The sequence below is a fragment of the Bos mutus genome, chromosome 2 (assembly GCF_027580195.1).
Source record: "Bos mutus isolate GX-2022 chromosome 2, NWIPB_WYAK_1.1, whole genome shotgun sequence".
Classification (NCBI taxonomy): domain Eukaryota; kingdom Metazoa; phylum Chordata; class Mammalia; order Artiodactyla; family Bovidae; genus Bos; species Bos mutus.
In genome coordinates, this window is record NC_091618.1 from 117,838,140 (window position 1) to 117,861,688 (window position 23,549).

General features: G+C 39.9%; 2 protein-coding genes across 2 annotated transcripts in view; both read right to left on the reverse strand.

Moving 5' to 3' along the window:
* Positions 1-23,549, reverse strand: part of TTN (titin) — a 276,220-nt gene that overhangs the window by 190,573 nt on the left and 62,098 nt on the right. Inside the window, 27 exon segments of the mRNA XM_070359061.1 lie at positions 4-282; positions 375-653; positions 805-1,092; positions 1,206-1,484; positions 2,230-2,511; positions 2,633-2,911; positions 3,957-4,238; positions 4,456-4,734; positions 4,979-5,266; positions 5,368-5,646; positions 5,760-6,038; positions 6,158-6,436; positions 6,537-6,818; positions 6,953-7,231; positions 7,357-7,644; positions 7,758-8,036; positions 8,139-8,417; positions 8,527-8,805; positions 8,900-9,181; positions 9,267-9,545; positions 9,658-9,945; positions 10,063-10,341; positions 10,433-10,711; positions 11,288-11,566; positions 11,668-11,949; positions 12,484-13,047; positions 14,908-15,186. Coding sequence (XP_070215162.1) covers positions 4-282; positions 375-653; positions 805-1,092; positions 1,206-1,484; positions 2,230-2,511; positions 2,633-2,911; positions 3,957-4,238; positions 4,456-4,734; positions 4,979-5,266; positions 5,368-5,646; positions 5,760-6,038; positions 6,158-6,436; positions 6,537-6,818; positions 6,953-7,231; positions 7,357-7,644; positions 7,758-8,036; positions 8,139-8,417; positions 8,527-8,805; positions 8,900-9,181; positions 9,267-9,545; positions 9,658-9,945; positions 10,063-10,341; positions 10,433-10,711; positions 11,288-11,566; positions 11,668-11,949; positions 12,484-13,047; positions 14,908-15,186 — 7,869 coding nt within the window.
* Positions 15,197-19,034, reverse strand: LOC138984628 (titin-like). Its single transcript, XM_070359075.1, has one exon. The coding sequence runs from the start codon at positions 18,444-18,446 to the stop codon at positions 15,912-15,914; it is 2,535 nt and encodes an 844-aa protein (XP_070215176.1). The 5' UTR covers positions 18,447-19,034; the 3' UTR covers positions 15,197-15,911.

Consider the following 23,549-nt stretch of genomic DNA (forward strand, 5'->3'; position numbering starts at 1 on the left):
CACCTAATGTAGACACCAGGGCTTCACAAACATCCCTTCCCGCCTCATTTTCAATCTCGCAGGAATACCGTCCTGCATCTCTTTTTGTGCTGTTCAGAATTTCCAGGATGCAGGTCTTCTCTGTTGTGACTACGCTGCATTTTTCAGAGGGTGTTATGTTGAAACCATCCTTTTTCCATGTAACTGAAATGGGGAGTGTTCCCTTATAGGTACTTTCCAAAATGATGGATTTCCCTGGTTCTACAGAGTGATCACTCAGTTTCTTCACAAACACAGCTGGTTCTGGGGAGTGACAAAGCATAGCCGTTAAACACAGTAAAAACACGAACAAAGATGCCACTTAAAAAGCAGGAAGCACAAAGACTGGAGCAAACCTTTTACAAAGAGACGGGTAGTGCAGGATGTTTGGCCAGCGTTGTTAGAAACCACACAGGTGTATTCCCCACTCTGAGAGATGTCCACATTAAATAATTCCAGTTCTGCCACAGTGTCTTCAAAATAGATGTTGCACCTGTCTCCTTTCACCAGTTCTCTGGCACCTCTGAACCAGCCGACCTTAAATGGAGGGGTTCCTCTAATAACACTTGTGAAGGTGATGTTTTTGCCTGGTAGTACTTCCAAAGGTTCAGGTTCCTTCACGAAAGAGGGTGGTTCTATACAAGCAAGGAGGACAATGAAAAGATCCTGTAAGTTTCAGATTTAGTTGCGATTTTTATCAAAAAGAAGATGCCTTTTGAATGTGTCAGCAGGGATGGGCACCCAAAGAAGAACTTGTAAGAAAGGATGTGAGTGTCTGACACTGACCTTGTACAGCCAGCACTGCACGGCACTCATCAGACCCAGCGACATTAGCAGCCACACATGTGTAACTGCCCGTATCTGATGAGTCCAGAGAATTGAGCTGCAATGTGCAGACGTTATCTGAAAATGTAGTTTGGTACTTCGCTCCACTGACAATTTTGGTTTTCCCATGAAACCAGGCAACAGAGATTGGTGATGATCCGGCTACTTTGCACTCCAAGATACAAGATGTACCCAGCACTCCAATGGTATCTTTCAGTCTTCGTGTGAAAGAAGGAGGAACCATTCGGTCTGCATGAGGAGAGGCAAGAGACTTGAGGTTTGGAAGAACAGCAGAGACTCGAGGGAAGAAAGCTTGTGAAAGGAATTTGCTGAAGCAATGGGAAGAACATGTCACAACTAACCTGAAACATCGACCACGGCTGTGCAGCTGCTTTTGCCAACATTATTTTGAACCTGGAAAGTGTATGTGCCTGCGTCCTGCTTTTCAACAGAGAGAATCTTCAAGGAAGAGATTTTGTTGTAGAAGCTAAATTTGTGTTTTTGGCTGCTGGTCAACAGCTTTCCATCCTTGTACCATTCGACTGAGAGTTCGGGAGTGCCAGCCACCTTACACTCCAGAGTGCACGTTTCTCCTACAGTAACTGTCATCGAACCTGCTTTCTCGACAATGACCGCAGGTTCTGAAATAAAACGTGATAGCCATCTGTTAAAAACTGTTAGCTTCACCTTGTCTCTACTATCAAATTCATTAACACTGTTTCTTTCAATTATATGGATATCTTCAGGCCCTCTTTCTCTAGACCTTAAAATGAGAATCCATAATTACATGCTGTCATGAAATTATAGGAATTATTAAGAAATATGTTTTTGCGTTATTCAACTTCTGAAATAATTCAATGTCATATATTGATTTGTACTTGACCCTCTCTAGAACAAAGCCCACATGTTCCTATGAATTGCTCAGTATTGTTGCTCTACTTTAAGGAGCTAAAGACAGCTTTTTCAAAGTTGTTTTTCAAACAACTGCAAAATTAAAAATGAATATGCCCAAAGATGAAAGTGCAAGTCATTCTTATCAAACTTTGATCTTTGGAGTTTTTGTCAGCTTAAACAGTAACACTTGAGAAAAAAAATCTCCTTGTAGCATATGTTGGACTCTCATTTTTTTCATGGTTAAACAAAAGACAGTTGTGATTTTCTCTGCTAATTCATCAAGAAAATAATAAAAATGGTTAATTTTTGTTAGGATCACAGACACAGAAAAGAGTGCCTGAAAGGTCCTTTTCCATAAACCTTTGAGATAGGTGAGGATTGATATAGTTCTAGAAATTAAAAAAAGGAAATTCTGCCACTATCTCTTAGTAAGTCGTCTCAGTGTTTGGCACCTCCTTATATCAGAGAACTACTGCACCATATTGTACCAACCTAAAACAGTCAACGTGGCCATGTTCTCCCTCATTCCACCGTCATTCTTGATTTGGCAGATATACTTCCCAGCATTAGCTGGTTCTGCTTTTGAAAACTGCAGAGTGGCAACATTTTCCACAAATGTAATTCTGATGTTTTCACTTTCTCTAACCACTTCTTCCTTCTCTTTAAGCCACTGGACAGAAATAGGCTGGGTGCCTTCTATGGACGCTTGTAACTCAGCAGGCTCACCAGCTACAACTGTGAGGCTGTTCAGCTTGGAGACAAATCTTGGTGGTTCTGAACAGGGAAAGATGGGTGGAGATTGTTGGAAAGATTGTCCAGATAATGAAAAAGAGAAAACAAATAACCATTTTGCATGTTCCTGCCATTTCTGCCACGTGCAGGAAATAATGCTTACCTTTTAGTTTTACAATGCAAATGCAAGTATCGCTTCCCACTTCATTCTGTGCTTTACAGTGGTATTCACCAATGTCTAAAGTGTCAACATTGAGAATGTGAATGCTTGCATGGAAATTTTTGGATGCAATCTTGTATTTCTTGCTACTCCGGAGTTGTCGCTTATCTTTGTACCAAACCACCTCAAATGGTGGTGTTCCGGAAAGTTCACATTCAATACTAACTTCAGCATTTTTAAGGGTTTCTACCACAGGAGGGAAGCTGCTAAAAACAGGTGGTTCTGTAAAAAACAAGAATTCCTCATGAACTAGGCTACTTAACTTCATATAATGTTTTTATTTCTTTGTTTAAAAATTGGAAGAAAGAGTCAAACTACTAACACAGGTCTGGCACTATGACTTTAGTGCTGAAGAATAATAGCCTCAGAGAAGCAATAGGGCCTTTACAGAATCACTTGGCTTCACTGGCTGAGGACCCAGACCAGACCCCAGACAACCTTACTGAGCAGCTCAACATTCTGTCTACACCACTTTACTAATTTAGTAAAGATTGATGTGAAATTGTAAAACAAAACAAAAACCAAACACACCTCTAAAGCCAAGTGTAAGGATTAATATGATCTGTATGAGGTATGGGGTCCTGACTTCAGGGATGAAATTTTTTTGTATGTGCTTTACTCTTGGGATACTTGGAAGTTATCACACCATCTGTGTTCTAAGTCTTCCACATCAACAAATGGTTTTTGCAATAATTGCCTCACAATATGACAAACTTAGATTCTGTGACAAAAATTCTGGAAAATACTAGTACTATTTACAACACAGTATAGTGATCTTATTTTAAAAACTAGGAACTAGTTTTAAGAGAGAAAAAACAATATAATTATCCTGTTGTAAATGTAAGGTTAAAACCTCTATTGCTTGAAACTTGGGATATATGTGGCAAATAGTCTTTGTTTTAAATAAAAGATAAAGATCATGCTGAGGATGACGATATATTTACAAGTTGACTGAAGGCAAAAGTTAATTTTAAAATGCCTTCCTTTTTTGAGTGTTTGAAACATCAAATTTGAACTGCTTGGCTAATATGTTGAGGTGATTAGAATTATGATATTGGCATAACAAGAAAAATATCTCAGAATGATTATCTATATGTGAGCAAATCTTAAGAAAAACATCTAAAAACAGAAATGATACTATTTGGGAAAATGTCCTATGATCTCAAATGGAAGCTAAAGATGACCGTAAAACAATGAAGAGCTCTGATAGCCAGAGGAGAAGAAGGTGGGCTTCAGGTAATGAGGAAGAGAAGAAAGAGGTTTCTACCTTTTACAATAACCTTGGTGCTACAGCTTGTGCTGCCAGCAGGATTCTGAGCCTCACAAATGAAATCCCCAGTGTCCTCAGTACCAAGATAATTCATCTGTAAGACGGCCACCGAATCAATGAAAGCCATTCTGTATTTATCGCTGGCTGGGAGTTCATGTTCATTTCTGTACCACACAACTCTGATGTCTGGGGATCCAGTTATTTTGCATTCAAGTCGTGCTGAGTCACCTGCTTTCACTATTTTGGTCGCTTCTAGTTTCTTTACAAACTTTGGTGGTTCTAGAGAGTGAAGAAAAGAGGAGATTATGAGGGAACATAACAGATATAAATAACACAAGTTCAGTTAAGTAGTACAAGAAAGAGAAAAACATGAAACATGAACAATGCCTGGCCAATAGAAGGGTATTTTCTTGACTGGGTAGATGCATTGTAAAAGATTAGAGAAAGGACCAGAGCCACAGGCAGACAGAAACATAAAACAATCAAACTTGCACACCTGTCACAAGCAATGTTGTGGTACAAGAGTCGCTACCAACATCATTGGTAACTTGGCAAGTGTACTGTCCAGTCTTGGAGGCATCCACTGAGTAGAGATTTAAGAAGCTAGTTGACCCTTCCAAGCCAATGAAACATTTAGGTCCAGAGGCAAGTTCCACATCATCCTTAAACCACTTGATTTTAAATGGTGGTGTTCCTTTTAGCACAGCTTTAAATTCCACCGTAGAGTCAGGTATGGCTTGTTGTCGCTCAGGTTTCACTAAGAAGCTTGGAGGTTCTATAGATTTGAAGAGAAATGCATATGATTAAATGCCTTGTAGTTGGATTATTTCAACAGTTTTAAGGCCATGTAAGAAAACACTACTGAAAAGAGGTAATGACTGAATATTTCTTGAACTCAATACAGATGTATCTAAAGAAACAGAATTATGGCGATTTTTAGTTTTAAAGGACACCAGGAAAGAGTGTTACATTTAAAAGCAACCAGAGAGAAGAGCCAGAAGAGGTTAAGAAAGTCTAACCTTTTACAGTCAAGATGCTGCTGCACGCTGCATCCCCTGCTACGTTTGATACTCGGCATGTGTAATTCGCAGTGTCTTCTAATTCCAGGTTGTTCACATCCAGTGATACAGTGTTCTCATGACAGACGAGTCTGTATTTTGCACTTGTAGATATTTCTTTTCCATCCTTAAACCACTGAGCACTAATAGGAAGTGAGCCAGAAACTTTGCACTCCATATGAACGGAAGAGCCTAGCACTTTATCCATTTTGGTTAACTTTTTGGTGAATGATGGAGGAATATTTTGATCTGTCCAATGCAAACAACAAAAAACACCCGTTAATCGTTGCCACTCGTTTACCAAGGACATAATATACATAAGGGATCTGACGGGGGCCGAGAGTACAGACCTAGCACTCTCAGGTAGGCGTCGCAGCTGCTGCTTCCAAAGTCATTTTCCACCTTGAAAGTGTACTCGCCGCTGTCTTGCTTCATTACTGACTGAATCCTAAAACTGGCCACGTTGTTTTCAAAACTCATCGAAAAATATCTACTAGGCACAATCTGTTTCCCATCTTTAAGCCACTTGACTTTGAGTTCTGGCGTTCCGGCCACAACACACTCCAAGGTCACTGGGTCTCTCTCAGTTACATCGACAGATTTAGCTTTCTCTATGATCTGAGCGGGTTCTGTAGTAAGAATGGAAACATGGATGAGTTGCACTCATAATTCCATGGAAAAAGGGTTATTGCTTGTGAAACTGTCTCCAGAGAATAACTCTGAAAGGGGCTAGCTCACACACCTTGTACTAAAAGGAAAGCGTAACACCTCTCAACTCCTGACTCATTCTTGGCTTGACACGTGTACCTCCCACTGTGTCCATTATCCACAGATCTAATTTGAAGTGTGGCCACGTTGTTCACAAAGGAGATGTGAACATTGTCATCTTCATCCAGAATCTGGTCATCCTTGAGCCAGGTGATAGAAATGGGAGGAGAGCCCGCCACAGTGCTCTGAAAGGTGGCAGAACTTTTCAAAACAGTAGTGATGTTTTCTATCTTCTTTATGAACGAGGGTGGCTCTGTGATTAAAGTAGACAGTATGAGAAGAGGAAGTTTATCTGAACTCCTACCCATCATCACAAGATGAAAACTTTACAGAATTTGTACTGGGCAGCCAGCTCCTTTGCATCCAACTGACCTTTCAGAGAGACTCGAGCACTGCAAGAGCAGCTGCCGCCTTCATTGGATACGATGCACTGGTAGTCACCAGTGTCTGAAGGGTCACATCTGTTTATGTTGAGATTAAACACTGACACTCTGTCAGTCAGGGTATATTTTTTGCTGCTCCGAATTTCCTTGTTATTCCTCAGCCAAGTGACTTGGAATGGAGATGTTCCCATAACTTCACACTCCAGCTCCACATCACTATCTTTGACTACCTCCACGGGTTTCAGCTCCCTGATAAAGGTGGGAGGCTCTAAAGATTCAAAAAGGAGACAGAGAACCGTTTACTCCAGGGAAGACCCAAGGACCAGCCAGGAGCATAGCCAGAATGGAAATGAGAAGCAGTAACGCACCTTTCACTTTTAACTCAATGCTGCAGCTTGCAGTGCCTGCATCGTTTTGAGCTTCACAGACGTAAGTCCCACTATTTTCCACCCTGGCCCCAGATATCTGGAAAGTGGCTAAACCATCAATGAAGGAAATGCCATGTTTCTCAACAGCTGTTATTTCGTTCCCGTCCAGATACCAAGAAACTCTGATTTCAGGCGTGCCTGTTATCTGGCATTCAAATGTCGTGGACTGTCCATTCCTCAGCACTAGCACTGGGCTGGGCTTCTTAATGAATTGAGGAGGTTCTAAAGATGGGGAAAAACGTGTGATGGTGAACATTTTTTATACTAAAGACCAATGAGCAAAACCGTTTTCTCAAGCCCCCTCCCCTGAAGAAAATCTAGGCAAGCAAGACAGTGAGAAGATAGAGAGACCAGACCTTTCACAAAGAGAGAGGCTTTAGTGGTTGCTGTGCCAACATCATTGCTCAGTTGGCAGATGTAGATCCCCGAATCGGCAGCTTTGGCTGAAAAGAGCTCCAGGATGGTGGAGGTGTCATCCTTCCAGACCGAGCGAGCCGCTCCGGAGTGCAACTCTTTGTTGTCTTTAAACCACTTTATTGTCATGGGTGCAGTGCCACCCACAAGTGCCTTTAACTGAACCCTTGTATTGGGATTGACATCTTGTGACTGTGGCTTTTCCAGGAAGTAAGGGGGTTCTGGGGTGAAAGAAGAAGAAGCGAAAGGGGAAAGGAAGGTTTATTTTAGAACTGATCAGTCAAGGAAAGAATTAAGAAATCAGAGAGCAGCAAGTTCTCGAGAGGCAGAGACAAAATTTGCCAACCTTTGACGGTCAGATGGCCACTGCACTGGTTGTGTCCGGCCTTGTTAGTGGCAGAACAAGTGTAGGTGCCACTGTCTGAACCTTCCAGCTGACTGATTTCCAAGAAGGCAGTGTTGTCATGAAAAGAGAACTTGTATTTTTCACTAGCTGTTATTTCTTGGTCATCTTTGAACCACTGGATGCTTATGGGATGTGACCCAGCCACTATACATTCTAAGTCAATGGAAGACCCTTTAATGCTGTCCATTTTCTTCAGCTTTTTGGTGAATGACGGAGGTATGATAAGATCTATGCAATGAAAAAAAAAGTCAATCTACTGATTTATACTTTTTTTCTAAAATTGAAAGAGATGAAAGAGCATAGAAATGCCCAGTTCCTCGCCATAGAAAAGCTGTACCAACCTAAGACATTAATGCTAGCCTTGCAGCTGCTCCTCCCGACATCATTTTGGACTTCAAAAGTATATTCACCACTATCTCTCTTTTCTGTAGAAATAATCTTCAGTATAGAGACAGTGTCAGTGACACTGATTTTATATTTTTGGCCCGGTGTCAGTTCTTGGCCATCTTTAAACCATTTGGCTGTAATCTCCTTAGTCCCTGAAAATTTAACCTGCAAAGTGGCAGGGTCTCCTTGGGTGACATCTATAGACACAGCCTCTTCAATGATTGTTGCAGGTTCTATGGAAAACAAAGGGATAGGTGTGGGTTGTGAATGGCTCTGGTTAAAGGCTTACATCTGCATTTCTTCCCTAGAACCCACAGTGAGCTTTCTGAACCAACCTTTTACTGAGAGTACTGCGAAACACCTTTGTATTCCTGCATCGTTTTTGGCCTGGCAAACATATTTCCCATCGTGCTTGACTTCAATGCCACTGAGGTACAGACTTGCCACATTGTTCTCAAAGGTCATTCTTATGTTATCGTCTTCAGTGATTTCCTCGTTGTCTTTTAGCCAAGTCACCGTGATGGGCAGGGAGCCCTTCAGCGTGGCCTGGAAGGCAGCGGTGCCTCCTCTAAGGGAGCTGGTGCTCTCGATCTTCTTTACAAAGGTTGGGGGTTCTAGTGGAAGAACGAATTCTCAATCAATTCCAACTCCAGAGCGAAACCAGCTTAACAAAAAGCATCGACTCCAAAGAAAAGCCAGTCTGTCATCAGCACTGACACTAACCTCTTAAAGTCACCCTGGCACTGCAGGTGCTGCTGCCCACCTCATTGGTGACCCGACACTGGTATTCACCCACGTCCGCAGCAACAAACTTGAGGATCTGCAGGCTAACCAGCCGATCCTGAATGAAGGTTTTGTACTTCCTGCCACTTCGCAGTGTGGTGTTGTCTTTGAACCAAGTGATCTCAAAGGGAGGCGTGCCTGCCACCTCAGCCAGCAACATGACATCATATTCCTTCAACACTTCAATGGGCTTAAATTCCTTGGTAAAGTAAGGTGACTCTACAGGGGAAAGGAATTATTTTGAGTTAATGGGAGTGGAGTCGGTGCCCCGGGCCATAACTTTGGTAACACAAGAGACAACGTGAACACAAACCTTTGACTATCAGAATGCTACTGCAGTGGTCACTGCCAGCCTCATTTTGAGCCTCACACATATATTCACCACTGTCTTCGACAGCAATATCTGTAAGTCGTAGAACCGCAGTGGACTCCACAAAAGACATTTTGTGTTTGCTGCTCTCCTTAATTTCTCTATCATTTGCAAACCATGTTATTTTAATTGGAGGGGTGCCCGTGACTTTGCAGGCTAGCTGGGTGGTGTCTCCCTTCTTTAAGAGCTGGGACAGCTCTAACCTTTCAACAAATGTGGCAGGTTCTGTGGAAGGAAGTCATTCAGAGACATGAGAAAGAGGCAAGAACTAACAACGGTAGCTCAAAGATGTCAAGGAAATTCTGCAAACCTTTTACAAATAAGTTTGCACTGCACTCCACAGCTCCAGCCACGTTGCTGACTTTACAGGTATATGTGCCTGAATCGGTGGTTTTTACTGAATATAGTTCCAGGGAACTTTCTAAAGCTTCTTTGTTGATATAGCAGTTTCCACCAGAAACCAGCTCTTTGTCACCCTTAAACCATCTGATTGTGAAAGGGGTAGACCCTTGGAAGGTGCTCTTCAGGAACACAGCTGAGCCAGGCAGGATGTCCTTTGATGCAGGTTTAGTTACAAAACTGGGTGGTTCTAAAGGAGTGTAAAGAAAGAATTTCAAAGAGTTAAGAGGTGCCATTGAAAGGAAGATACCTTAATTTGAACATCATTTACATAAGAATGAAAGGCACAGTCTCCAGCCAACCTTGCACAATCAGGGCTCCGCTGCAGTCTTTGCTACCCACGGAATTCGTGGCTCGACAGGTGAAATTCCCGGCATCACTCATGTCTACTCTGCTTATTTCCAAAGAGGCTGTGCCTTCCACAAAGGCTATTCTGTATCTGTCAGAGGAGGTTACTTCTTTACCATCCTTAAACCAGGACACCCTCATGGGGAGGGAGCCAGCAATTTTGCAGTCCAGTCTGCAGGTGCCACTAACCACACTGTCCACATTTCGAAGGGGTTTGGTAAAGAATGGAGCAATGTCTCGATCTGTTCATGGTACAAGAAGAGAAGAAAGAACAATGTGGAAAGGCGCAGTGATTTTAGTGTTGGTTGTCAGTTGGCTTTCAAAGGAATATGGGAGCACAGGTTTTTACGGATACTAACCTAAGACAGTGAAGGTTGTCTCACAGGAGCTGCTGCCCACTTCATTGGAAATCTCAAACGTGTACTGGCCGCTATCGTGCAGTTCAGCTGAATAAAATTTGAGTTGGGCAACGTTGTTTTTGAAACTTATCCTATACTTTTTACTGGCGACCAAAGGTCTCCCATCTTTGTACCATTTTGGCTTGAGTTCTGGGGTGCCTGCGACTGTGTACTCCAGCGTGGCTGGGTCTCCTGCGGTCACTTGGATCAGTTCTGCTCTCTCAATGATTTTAGCGGGTTCTACAATGGTATTAAATAGTTAGAATTCTGCAGTGTTGATTAAGGTTTCATTTTTAAAAGAAATATCAATTCAAAATGTTCCTCCACGAACCTTTAACTATTAATTCCCCAACAGACGTTTGGCTTCCGGCTTCATTTTCAGCCAGGCATGTGTATTTGTCACCAAAACTAATCTGCACATCAGGGATTATCAAGACTGCCACACCATTGGCAAAGCTCATTTTGATCTTTCCATCTTCTTTAATGATCCCCTGTCCCTTCATCCATGTGACAGAAATGGGTTCTGACCCTCTCACGGCAGCTTGTAAAGTAACCGTCTGTCCTGCCAGTGCAGTAAAATCATCTACTTTCTTTACAAAGGTTGGTGGTTCTAGTTAAAGAAAGACAGCATATAAAATTGATCATTCCCAAACACTTTGACACCATGTGCATGCAAGAATTTTATCTCGATTACATTTATCTAGTCCATAGTGTTGATTGATTAGAAAAAGAAATCCAATTTAAGAGGTATTACACTTCCATGCAAGAAGAAGATGCAAAGATACACAGCTATCAGCTGACAAAATCGCTTATTGCATAATTCATTTTTCTAGACCTGGGTTCAGTTTCTGGGTCTGAAAGATCCCCTGGAGAAGGAAACGGCAACCCACTCCAGTATTCTTGCCTGGAAAATCCCATGGACAGAGGAGCCTTGTGGGCGACAGTCCATGGGGTCGCAAGAGTTGGATACAACTTAGCAACTAAATCACCACCACCATCAGAGACTCAATATTTACACTGGCCTCAAGATAAAGACTGCAGTGTTCCCAGGGTCCTAGGTCAAACCGAAGGCAAAACGTATTTTCAAAAATTAGGAGAAGAGGAGAATGTACCCATTTTACTTCCTTGAGCTAAGAAAGCTATTTTGACAATTTATTAAAGAGAGGTGAATTTTTCAAGCACTAACCTTTTAGTAAGTGGGTTGCAACACAGCCACACTTCCCAACTTCATTAGCAACCACACACTCATAGTCACCAACGTCCGCGCTATTAAAAGAAAAGATCTCCAGGGACACAGTGGACTTCTGAGAAAACAACCTGTACTTTTTACTACTTCGAATTTGCTTCTTATCCTTGAACCAGCTAATTTCAAATGGTCCAGTGCCTGCGATTTCACACTGAAGGAGGGCATTTGTTCCTCTCACTATGTCTGCAGGCTCAAGAGTTTTGATGAAAGAAGGAGGTTCTACAAAAGCATGAAAGGATTGTATAAGTTACGTGTTACAAACAGGTAAAAAGAAAACCTTGTCTCAAAAAAACCAATGGACTATGACCAAGTCAACAAACCTTTGACAACTATTTCAGCGCTGCAACTGTCACTGCCGACGTCATTCACTGCTTCACACGAGTAAGTCCCGCTGTCTTCAACTTTTACATCCGTAATGTCAAGGACAGCCTCAGAATTGACAAAGGACATTCTGATTGTGTTACTCTCAGTAAGTTCTTTGTTATTTTTAAACCAAGTAACCTGGATCACAGGTGAGCCTTTCAGCCTGCAGTGGAGGCGTGCTGATTCACCTGGGAGCATTAAGTAAGAAGGATCCACCTTCTTCACAAAGGATGGTGGCTCTATATGAGGTTAACAGAAAAGAAAAGGAAAAGACATCTGAAGCATAAAGCACACACAAACAAAGTAGACATCACACAATAAAAAGACACACACAACACACACACACAATATCTTCATGAAATTCCTGAACAGGTTGTGGTATACTTAATAGCTTTCCATATTTCTATGACTCCAAAATGTTTTCCCAGACTCTTGATTTAAAAAATAAACAAAAACTAAACTAAACAAATTCTACTTAGACAAAGAGCAATTTTATGAAAGAAGATATTTAAGGATTATCTAGACACTCAAAGTTCTTAGAAGTAGTTTTAAGCAAGCTATGTTAATGGCAGACAGCTTGAAATGAACAAGAGTAAGTGAATTCTGAAAAAGACTAAAAAATATAAACAATTTCAGGATTTCCCCAAACCAAAACAATTGCTGAGATGAAATCATTTTCATCACAAAATGCGCCGACTGCAGTGTGTCAACAATTTGTCTACTGAGGCATCCCTGCAGAGAAGGGAGTGAAACATTGTTCACACACTTCTTACCTCTGATAGTTACTGTCGCTGAAGTGGAGCTGCTTCCAGCCTCATTGGAAGCTGTGCAAACATAGGTTCCTGAATCTTTGAGTTTGGCCAGAGGGATCTCAAGTGAAGCTATTTTATCTTCAAAATAGATCTTATAATCTTTCCCAGGGGGGAGCTTCTGCCCATTTTTGCTCCACGTAATTGTGACTTTTCTGTCTTCATCTACTTGGCCCTCAAGGTGGATCTTCTTATTGATAGCTGATTGTACAGGCTCCAGTTCTTTAATGAAATGTGGTTTGTCAATTATGTCCAACTCAGCTTGGCAGGTGTCAGCTCCAAACTTGTTAGAAGCCTTACAGGAGTAAACTCCTTTATCATGAACTGTAAGATTTGAGAGCTCTAAAATGTGTTTGTTGTCTACATCTGAAATCTTGCAGGTAGGGGAAGGTGAGAGGGCCATTCCATCTTTCTGCCAAATGGTTTCAATCACGGGAGTGCCTGTCACTGTGCAGAGAAACTTGGCTGCCTTACCCACAAAAGTCGTTACGGACTTAGGTCTGGAGAAGAAGGTTGGTGGATACGCCTCTGTAAGAGAAATGTTTTCAGTGTTATGTTTTGTCCCCACAAAGCTCCTTCTGTAATTACATATTCCGAGAAAGAGAAGAGATGAGTTATAGCTTTAGATAGACCTGAGACATTATTTAAAGTAAGGTAATCTATTAAGAAAATGAAAAGATGCATCAAAGGAAAGGGACGAGAATTTTTTTTATAGCGGAGCAAGACAGCACTTAAAACTTTAAATAAAAGATTTGTTCTTCTTTTATTTCACAACATTAACTTACAATTGCTAAAGATCTGTCCATTTTAGTAGCTGATTAATTGTTTGAACTATCTGATAAGCAATTCAACTGGTACTTAATTCTGCAAATCAGAAGACTGTATAAGGAATATAAAGAAAATGTTCTTGACTTTTCTGAAGAGGAGGGATATTAAGTGAATAATAGAAAAGGTCTGAATAGTTTTTTAAAATCTAACCCTCATGTTTCAACTATAAATGCATCTGCTAAACCATTTCAAACTTGTAAAAATACATATAGCAGTAATTTTCTATGTCCATTCTGCATTTGGAAGAAAGCCTTTAGGAACCTCTCTTTTTGGTTAAAAAATAAAAAATCCTCCTCTTTCTTCTTTCCTCTGTGACTTGAAGCAACAGTTAGTTCCATTACTGAACAGTCCTATTTTGGATAAAGAAATTTCCCAAAGTGTCATTAAGAATAATGCCATGCACTTGGTGGCGTAGATATTCTTTGATCACAAAGCAAAAACCACTGAATGGGTCACTGTGGGCCTGGCGTGTGGAGTTTCCGATGGAAGAGTTGTGGAGGAGAGGAAGCTGTGGGTAACGTCGTCTTTTTCAAGTCAATGACAGGTGCTGCATTTGTCTTTCCCCTCCGTGCTCTCATTGGAAAAGATGATCAAGGTAATATGGTAATCAACTAAACTTCAAAAAGAAAAAGAAGAGCAAAGACAGGCCCACTTGTGCATGGCTTCTATCAACAGCACAAATCATTGCTACCCCTGATCCCAAACCATCATTCATAAGCTCACGGTCACATTTTCCCTTAGTAGAAAGAAGGCAAGAGAGACAGAGAGGGAAGGAAGGGAGAGAAAGGAAAGAGCTACTAATCTTTTTTGCTAATAAGGGAATTCAAACACCTGAGTGTTACCTACTTGACAGTCATCCTGTATATTATTAGGAAACTAAGAAAAGAATATTTGTGTAGTTATTCTTATTTTTAAATTAGTAATAAAGCCTAGGGTGAGAATCCTAGCTTGGAGTCCTGTAATACCTCCCTATCTCTTATTAGGATTTGTTTAATTTTAGTCTTATGCTCTGTCCTTAGTTTTCTGTTCTGCTTTTTCCTGTTCTTAATTGGTTAATTGATTCCAAGTTATGAAATATATTGGGACATCATTTATTTTTTTAGCAGCACCAAAGTGTCCTGAAAATTTTTTATACTAAGGGGCAAGCCAGAATATTTGAAGAAAAGAAAGAGAACAAAACAAAAAACCTAAACCAAACTATCAGGAGTCACTGCTTGTAGGATTCCTTGACATCCTCTTGAAATAAAAAGTTATTTTTTTCTTTAGCTGTTGTCAGAAATAGGACCTTAAACAAGAGAATGCTTGTAGGATTCCTTGACATCCTCTTGAAATAAAAAGTTATTTTTTTCTTTAGCTGTTGTCAGAAATAGGACCTTAAACAAGAGAAACAATGAGAAACAAACATTTCTCATCTCTCATAGGCTCTGCAGGAGCCACTGTGTTACCACGTTGCTGTTGGTCTCTCCAGTTGGTAGAACACACACTTCCTGCACCTGTATGGAAGTCAAATAGGCAATAATATGAAATGGAACGACATCTGTGTCAGCGTTTGGCATTTACCTGTCACAGTCAGTGTGGCTGTACAGCTGACACTGCCATACTCGTTGGAAGCTTTGCAGGTGTACTCGCCACAGTCAACAACCTGGGTTCTCAGGATTTCCAGGGTGGTGACGTAATTTGCAGACCGAATAGAACACTTGTCACTTTCATAGATTTCTCGTCCAGCTTTGAACCACTGGAAGCGGACATTGGGGGCGCTGTGGATCTCACAGGTAAATTTGGCGAGGTGGCCCAGGGCTACTTCCAGGGGCTCAATTCTCCTCCTGATCACTGGAGCAGCTGCAAAGGGAAGCAGAGGCTGTTAGCAAGCCTCCTTACTAGGCACCTCACATTTTTCTTTTCCTTCTAACTTTGGTTGCTGTTAATGGAGTAAAACAGTTGAAAATTGGTGAGATGGATTGCAGCAGTTTAAGACAAGTGACTGGAAAATGAGAAAGATCATTGAAGGCAAAAGAAGACAATGAGCAGCTTTCAACATATTCAATTGTTATTTTCCAGTGAATTGTGAAAAATGTGATGCTTTGGCTTACATGCATAACAACATGATATTTTTTTTTAATATACCATGCTGACTAGGAAAACTCAGAATAACGTGAAAGAAACATGATGTACTAAATAAAGTGATGTAGTGAAACAATAGCAAAAAAAAAAAAAAAGACATCGAAATGAGAAACACAGACAATTAATCATGGTTATTTTGAATTTAAGAACGAGATTGACGATTTCAGGGTAACTAGGTGTTCACTGACAGCTTTTGATTACATATCATTAAAGTATTTTCATATAGAAATAGACTGAAAACATTTATCAGTTTTATGAAATATATGAAAATACATTAATTTTTTAAAATAAATAGCAGGATAACTATAACGTACCACCCAGCAAGGCAGTAAGGAAAAAGGAGAAGAGTTACTAACCATGATTATGTCTGTGATTTCATTTTTACTCTAAATAAATTCTGGCAATGGCAGGTAAGTGAAAACTCAGTGATGAAACCTAAATCACTACAACCCAGTGAATGTTAGAGCTTGATCCACTGAATCCTTAAAATTCCAACCTCTTTTGACTACAGTGAGTTTTGCTGACGTTGTTGCTTTTCCATTGTCATTCAAGGCCTCACACGTGTATTCCCCTTGATGCTCTTCTCTATTTACTTTGTCGATGACTAGCGTGTATGTATTTTGATCCTGTAAACACTTGAACTTTTCATCTGAAGGGACCAGTTTACTCTCAAAATACCAATTCACCTCTTTGGCGTTTGTTATGCATGACGTGAGGCTTATGATGTCACCTTCCTCGGCAATTGTGTCCACCAAGGGCGTCTGTACATCAGGACCATCTTCTCCGAGCTTCCTGTCTTCCTCATCCTCAGCTTCCTGTATCTCTACTGTACCAACCTCCTCAGTACCACCTTCAGAGACTTTCTCTTTTTCCTCTGATGGTTTTGGTAGCTCATCCTGTTTTTCATCAGAAACAGCAGCAGAAGCAGTTGTGGTACCCACAGCTTTGACCTGACTCTCCACCTTAAAATAACTGATCTCTTCCTTCGAGACAAGGTACTTAGATTCAGCTTCTGGTTCAGTGATTGCTTCAAGCTTCTGTGAACTGGAAAAAGAAACATCTTCCTGCAAGACTACTGTGGCTCCTTTCTCAATTCCAGGCTCCTCAGCTGTTAAAATGTTCATTTCCTCACATATAGAGCACAACGCCTCCTTCAGTTCAGTTTTCAAGTCAGCCATTTGAGGATCAATGCCTTTAATAGTGACGGTTACTTCTTCTGTCAGAGATTTCACTGAGGTAATCAGATAGGTGCACATAATGCAGTTGGGCTCTTGGGTAAAGTCTATGGCCTTGACCTCCACCTGTTCAATGTTTCTTAACCATTCAGAGAAAAGACTCAATTGCTCGCTGGCCACTGCTGCTTGCAAAGCACTGCGGATCTGAGTTTTCAGGTTTAATCGCTGCTCTTCTGGAATACCAGGAAGCAAACTTTCCTTAGAAAGAAAATCACTTCCCTGCACCTCCTGCACACCATTTACTGCCATAGGCTCCTTTTTATACTCAGTGGTTTGGTTCAGGGGCAATGCCAAGGTGTCAGAATGCTCTTCCTTGAGCAGTACCTGCTTTTCTTCACATGCTAATGGAAACCTTAAGGACTGGCCTTCCTCAATCCTGGCTGCAAAATCTTGCCCTGCACTATCCAGTTGATCCACACTTTCCATCAAAATTTCACTTTCTGTGCACGTGTGTTCTGAAGGGACCCTGGAGACTGTGACATCAGGACCCTGTAAACTTTGTGCGTGTCCCTCAGCTAAGTTCTGATTCAGGAAGAGAGCATTTTGCAACTCTTGCTTTTGAGAAGTCTCTCTTTGCCCTCTGTCCACTGCAGACACTGTCTTGTCTTTTGATAAAAGTACTTCCTCAGCCACAGAGGTCGGATATGAATGGGCTGGTGTTTCTTTTCTTAATGGCTGTGGATAACTCTCTTCAGGTTCAGCTAATAAAGTTTGCAGAGACTCAACTGTTGACAAACTAATTTCCTCTATGGACATGAAACTTGGAAAGATTTTTTCCGTATCTGATAGAACTACCTGTGACTCAGGCTCTTGACACATCAGAGTATCTTCTCTGGGGAGGGTGTCCTGGGACTGGGCAATCTGTAGCTGTAAACCGGGAGGTAGTTCCTTGATAGGCTGGACATGAATAGTACCACTGATGGAAAGAAGTTCTCTGGTGCTTTCAGGAGTGGGCATATCGTGTTCCAGTATGACTGTGGATTGCAGTTGCTCAGCTTTTAAAGTAACTTGACTACTTAGTTCATTGGTTTTAACCACTTGCTCATAAGAAAACTGTTGTTTTTCTTCTGCAATTAAAGAAGCTTTCAAAATGGCATCTTTTACGAAAGTTACAACTTCCTGCTCTGAGTCAAACGTCTCAACTGCAGGGTCCTTTACCGATGTGTGTGGAAAACCTTCTGGAGCCTCTGGTGTGGGCGCTGCTTTGCAGGTGGCATCAGTCATGTCTGTGTCTTCCAGAAGCACAAAGAGCTCTGCTGCACAGGTGGACCCACCCCACACATTCTCTGCTTTACAGACATAGAGACCGCCATCTTCTTTCTGAGGATCGTTGACGATGAATGTCCCAGAACCATCAGGATTGTGAATGATAGTGTAATACACATTGGTACAAAGTTGCTTATTTTCTTTGAACCACAGAACAGTAGGTGCAGGCTCTCCGAGTACCACGTATTCAAAGATGGCAGGGAGTCCCTGCACACAATGCACTGGTTTTAACTCCTTAAGGAAGTAAGGAGGACAAGGACCTTGGAGCTTTTCCAGAGACTTCTCTGCCGATTCTGGCTCTTCATGGCCCTCGGCTTCAGAATTTATTTTCAGATACGCACTACACATTGCCTGCCCGTATTCATTACTGGCGATACATGTATATTCTCCCTCATCCTCCAGTTTGGTGAACAGAATGATTAAGCTGTGATCATTACCGTCAAACACAAATTTGTAGTCAGCTGAAGGGGTTAACATTGCTCCATTAAAGAACCACTGTATCTGGGGTGTGGGAATGCCAGTGACAGTAACAAACAGCTTCGCCACATCCCCTATGCTTATTTCAGCATTTGACACTTCTTTGATGAAAACTGGGGCATTGCCCTCCTTTTTGGAATCAAATTTAGGTGAATAAACTGAAGGTTCAGACAAAGGTTCAAGTGTTTCATTTCTATTAAATAACTGAAGGTCACAGCTAGAGGTTTGAGGTCCTTCTTCTTCGGCAGACAGAAGAGAAATAGAAAACTCTGTATGGGAAAAAATGATTATTATTTTACTATCAATTTTACTTAAACGAAGAAGTCAAAGAATTACACACCAATTGACAGTCGTCTTCTGCTTTATTCCTGAAATTGTTAATTATCATGAGATTAATTTATCAAAAAGCACATTTCTAAAATTTTAACCTTAGCTTATTATATCATATGATTATAAATACGTACTGACGCAACTTTCAATCCATTTCATTAGTGTTAGAGTTTATAAATTTTAAAGATGTTCTTATGAGTTTTCCTTTGTGATAGTCTCAATTCTAAAGTTTGCAAAACTGCTGGCTAAATATTTATAATAAAAGAATTCTGGATCCAAATATTTTTCTTTAACTAAAATTTCTTTAAAAATTCCAATAAATATTAAGTAACTAATATCATTTAATATTACTTATATATTAAATAAAATATTTAAGGACTATTTAAATAAATGACTAAAAAGATCCATAATTATTTCTTACATTTAGAATTTTCTTGAGTTTAAGAATGATCATTGTCAAATTGAAGACTGTTTATTTCCAAAATAAAACATCTATGTTTTAGTTACTGCTTATAAACTGAAGCCATTATTAAAAATAAGTGGCTACAGAAAATGGTTGATCTGAATTTGTAAGAGAACCACTGTTTTCAGTTACTAGAAATGCAGGGCTTCTTTTCCCTGTGTGAATTGCCACATCACTTCAGCAAAGCTTTTATAATGAGGCTTATGCTAAGAAAATGGGAGAATCAGAAATGAGAGAAAACTCCAGCATTAAAAATTTGATTATATTTTATTGCACAAGAAATACCTATACAGTCTTATTGAACAGAAAAACAAGCAATGAATAACAGATATTCTTTAAAGTTTCATGAACAGAATGAAAGAAATGTAATTTGATAACAAGAGATTAGCTTTTCATTAAATTTGTTAGGTATGTAGAACAGCTCTGTTAATAATAGTTTTATTACTTTACCTAAAAGTAGTTTGACTATTGTATTAGTTCACTCCACTTGCATTACAGGGAACAGTCTTATGTCTTAATACAAATGTATAAGCAGCAAAGAGCAAGACTTCAGTGTCTGTTGGCTATAAATATATTGATAAAACTTATCTATAAATACTCAATTATTTATCATTTCAATCAGTAAGTTGTAAAAACATTGATTAATTTCACAATGACCACTTAACTTCACATTTAATCTCTAATGTTATCACTCATGTCAGCTTTCCCTTCATTTATACTCCCAAAGTATCTGTAAATGGAGTGAAGGTCAATATAGTGAAAATCCCCTACTCACTAACATGTTGAAATATTTTCAGTGTTTTCCCTTTCTTCTAAACGTGGTATAGTAACCATAAAAAGATACTATGTGAAATTCAAGAGTGCTGCAACATGAAAGGTGTAGTTAAAAATACATGCAGTAGTAACACCTAATAATTATGTCTAGATTCTACTATGTGTAGTACAATGAATTTTATATCTAGCAGAAGAGAAATTAATATCTCAGGCTTTTAAGTTATATGCCATTGAGCTGGAAAATAAAAAATTCCATTTAATTATCTGTAACAATAATTAAGCCAACTGTGGGCAAGGCTTATTTTTACTCAGTCATTGCTATTTTGAATATCCTCAAGTTCAATGCTCCTGAGACTAACAGAATTCTAATGAGCAAAATCAAATAAAACCCACCTTTTCATAAGCATAAAAGCATAGTTTTAAGCTCTTTCTGCCAATCTAAAAGGCAATAAAACTTTTCTTATTATTTTTTTTAAGAACAAGTTTGAATTATTGTGATGCTGTATAACATGTGGGTAAAGTGTGCTTGTTTGTCATAACCTGAATTTGTAATTTATTTAAACATCCATTGTGTGACTAAAAGTAGAATAAATCCCCAAGTCTCTAAACTGTAGAATTACTTTAATTTCAGGGATTTATGATGTGATATATTAACACCATCTCTATAATTATGACCACAGATATTGTGTGCTCATTGGTTGAAACAGAAATGATAGGTCCACAACAGTGTATCTATATTGATAAGTTATGGGTGACTCTAAGCAAGCAAAGCCGATGCTCTTCTGCGGGGCAGTGAGGAGGGTGGGGTACAAGCCTGACTGCTCTGTCTGGATCCTACATATACTCCCCGGTTTCTTCTTTAATTTCAAAGGCTTTTAGGGAATTCCCACCGTGAGAATAAAAAATGTGACAAATGAAAGAAACATAATAAACATAACTGGATATATGGATTCTTTTGAAAATTTAAATGACTAATGTTTTACAATTCAATTAAAATTAGTATACTTAATATGATCATGGTATGTAAACATTGTTCAACTCAGGGTGGAAAACAGCCATAAGCTAATAGTGAGTAATTTATAGAGCGGAAAGAAGAAAAGTTTCACAATCTAATTACTACATTCTATTATTCCTCTTGTCAACTGTGGCAAAGCTAAAATGCATTCTGAATTATATTAAGAGAAGTTACTACTGACTGGAATGACATACAATCAGAGTTCAATGATTGCCTCTGAGGTCTTTTGGGCTAACCCTTTGTTTTTATACAGGAAAACTAAATTTCTTTGTATTTATTATATCTTATACGAGAGAAAATTTAGTTCACAGTGGCACCTAGGTACATTAAGGATTTTGTGAATTTACTATAATTTTGAAAAACCAAAAGAGTCACTTTAGAAACATATATGTTGATATATCTTAAATTTGAATGCTTATTAATTTCTAGTTTTAAAAATAAAATTCAGGAAAATGACAGGAAAGCTAATTATCTTACTATTTGTACATAATCTGAAATACAAATTACCATACTGGCTCAATATTAAAAGTATCCCACCTTCTTTTTCTAATTTTAAAGATTCTGAAATTGTGCTACAGCGTAAAATTTATATGTAATTGAGATACAGTAGTACTTTCCTCAACCCAGGCCAGTATCAAATTAATGTTGCATTTTTATACTTAATGTTATCTCAAAAATTGAGAAAATGAAGCAGTTTCAAAAGTGGAAAGATATTTGCATATTCTGCAAATGTCTAGGTGAACTCTAATCACCAAGAGAGCACCACTGGTCCCTTCAACACTAGCAAGAGTTACAATGCTTAAGAGGAGGGATATTAATAAGGAAAATATTTTTTAAAGAGCTAAAAGTAAATATTAAGACTACAAGGTAAAACAAATTATAGAATTAGTTACCAACTGGGGCAAAGCTGGTTTCTATTGCTGTTTGGTTTATTCAAAGTCTGAGTAAACAAGCATGAATTTGGATGAAAAGGGGTTATTATTTCAAGAATGACCTCTACTCCGAGCAGAGAGATTTTACCTTACCATTTGTCTGTGTGGTCATCTCACATGGGCTTCCATTTCACAGTTTACATAGACAGTTTATCTGCTAAAAGAGAATGCATGCTGCTGACATACTTTATGGAGGAGGAAGGGAGATAAAGCAGAAATGCCAACAAGTAGGTAGCCAAGGAGATGTTTAATAGTGCTTGATGCTTCACGGCACAACTGACACAGGTGATGATCCCGCAGTTTAGATAACAGAATATTTACATGTGTTACAAACAAGAGATTTCCACATACAGAAAGTGTTTTCCCAGGGTTTTTTTCAAAGCAGTGTGTTCAAATAGAGCAGATGTATTTGGAAACTTATCAGATCTACATAATTTGGAAAAAGTGAAAGCACTCATCAGTTCTCATCATCACGGAGGCACTAGCATACCGCATGGAGAACTTTAAATGAGGGTGAGCACAGCGCGGGCCTCAGCCATGCCCGATCTGTTCGTAGCTACACACCTGTACTCACCTTCGTCCTCTTTCGCTAAGCTTGTTATGAACAGGTTGTGGAATCCTATGCCACTTTCCTCGGCACTGAACCTTGCTCCTTGCACTAACTTCCCATCTTTGTACCAGTAAACCATGGGTCTTGGAGAGCCACGGACTAAACACTGGAAATAAGCTGCTGTACCTAATGGTGCAGAACAGTCAGAAATACCTTTGATAAACCTGGGAGGCCCTTCTACCACCTGAAATTCAAAAAAGCTGTCTGCATATTTGCTCTTTAAGACTAACTCTTCCCTCACACTGCTTAACATCACTTTGCTTCTCTGTGACATCAGAGCTGACATTTCAGAGTCTCCCATGGTGAGGAATCCCCGACAGATGGCCTCCCCTACACTGTTCACAGCTCTGCACCTATATGTCGCGCTGTCAGAAAGACAAACGTTGCGAATCTTCAGGGTGTGACTTCCCTTTTCCTCACTAATCACATATTTAAGGTCATCTGGCTCAATACACGTGTATTCTTTATACCATTTTACTTCGGGAGTTGGGACGCCTATGACTGAACATTTGAACACAGCGTCTGCATTTTCTGGAATCCTAAAATCACAAATAGGCATTACAAAGCGAGGAGGCATTTCGAATACTTCTAAGTCGATTTTTAAATCTTTGTCCTCTGCCTCCCTTGAAGCCATACTCGGATCTGCTAAATTCAATGGGAGAACATCTAGGCTCACAACCATGCTTTTATGGTCAGGAGTAAATTCAGGAACTGTGACTATTTTCACTTGCTTCTCAAATTCTTTAACATCTTTTTCACTTAATTCAACTTCCAGGACAATTTCCTGAGGAGAAGGGGTCCTTGACGCAGAGTTTTCCAGATCAAACTCCATGACATGCTGGTGTGTTACTGGAGGCGGCAGGGCCACTGCTCTCTCTTGTTGGGGCATAATGTCCACTTGTGCAAAGCTCTTCGCTTCCCCTATGATGTTCACAGCATGGCACATGTACTCTCCCCCATCTCCATTTTGAATGCTAGC

What these genes read in the sequence shown, in the direction of transcription:
- LOC138984628 (XM_070359075.1), bottom strand. Translation starts at nt 18,446, where the DNA reads ATGTTAACCCCTTCAGCTGACTACAAATTTGTGTTTGACGGTAATGAT.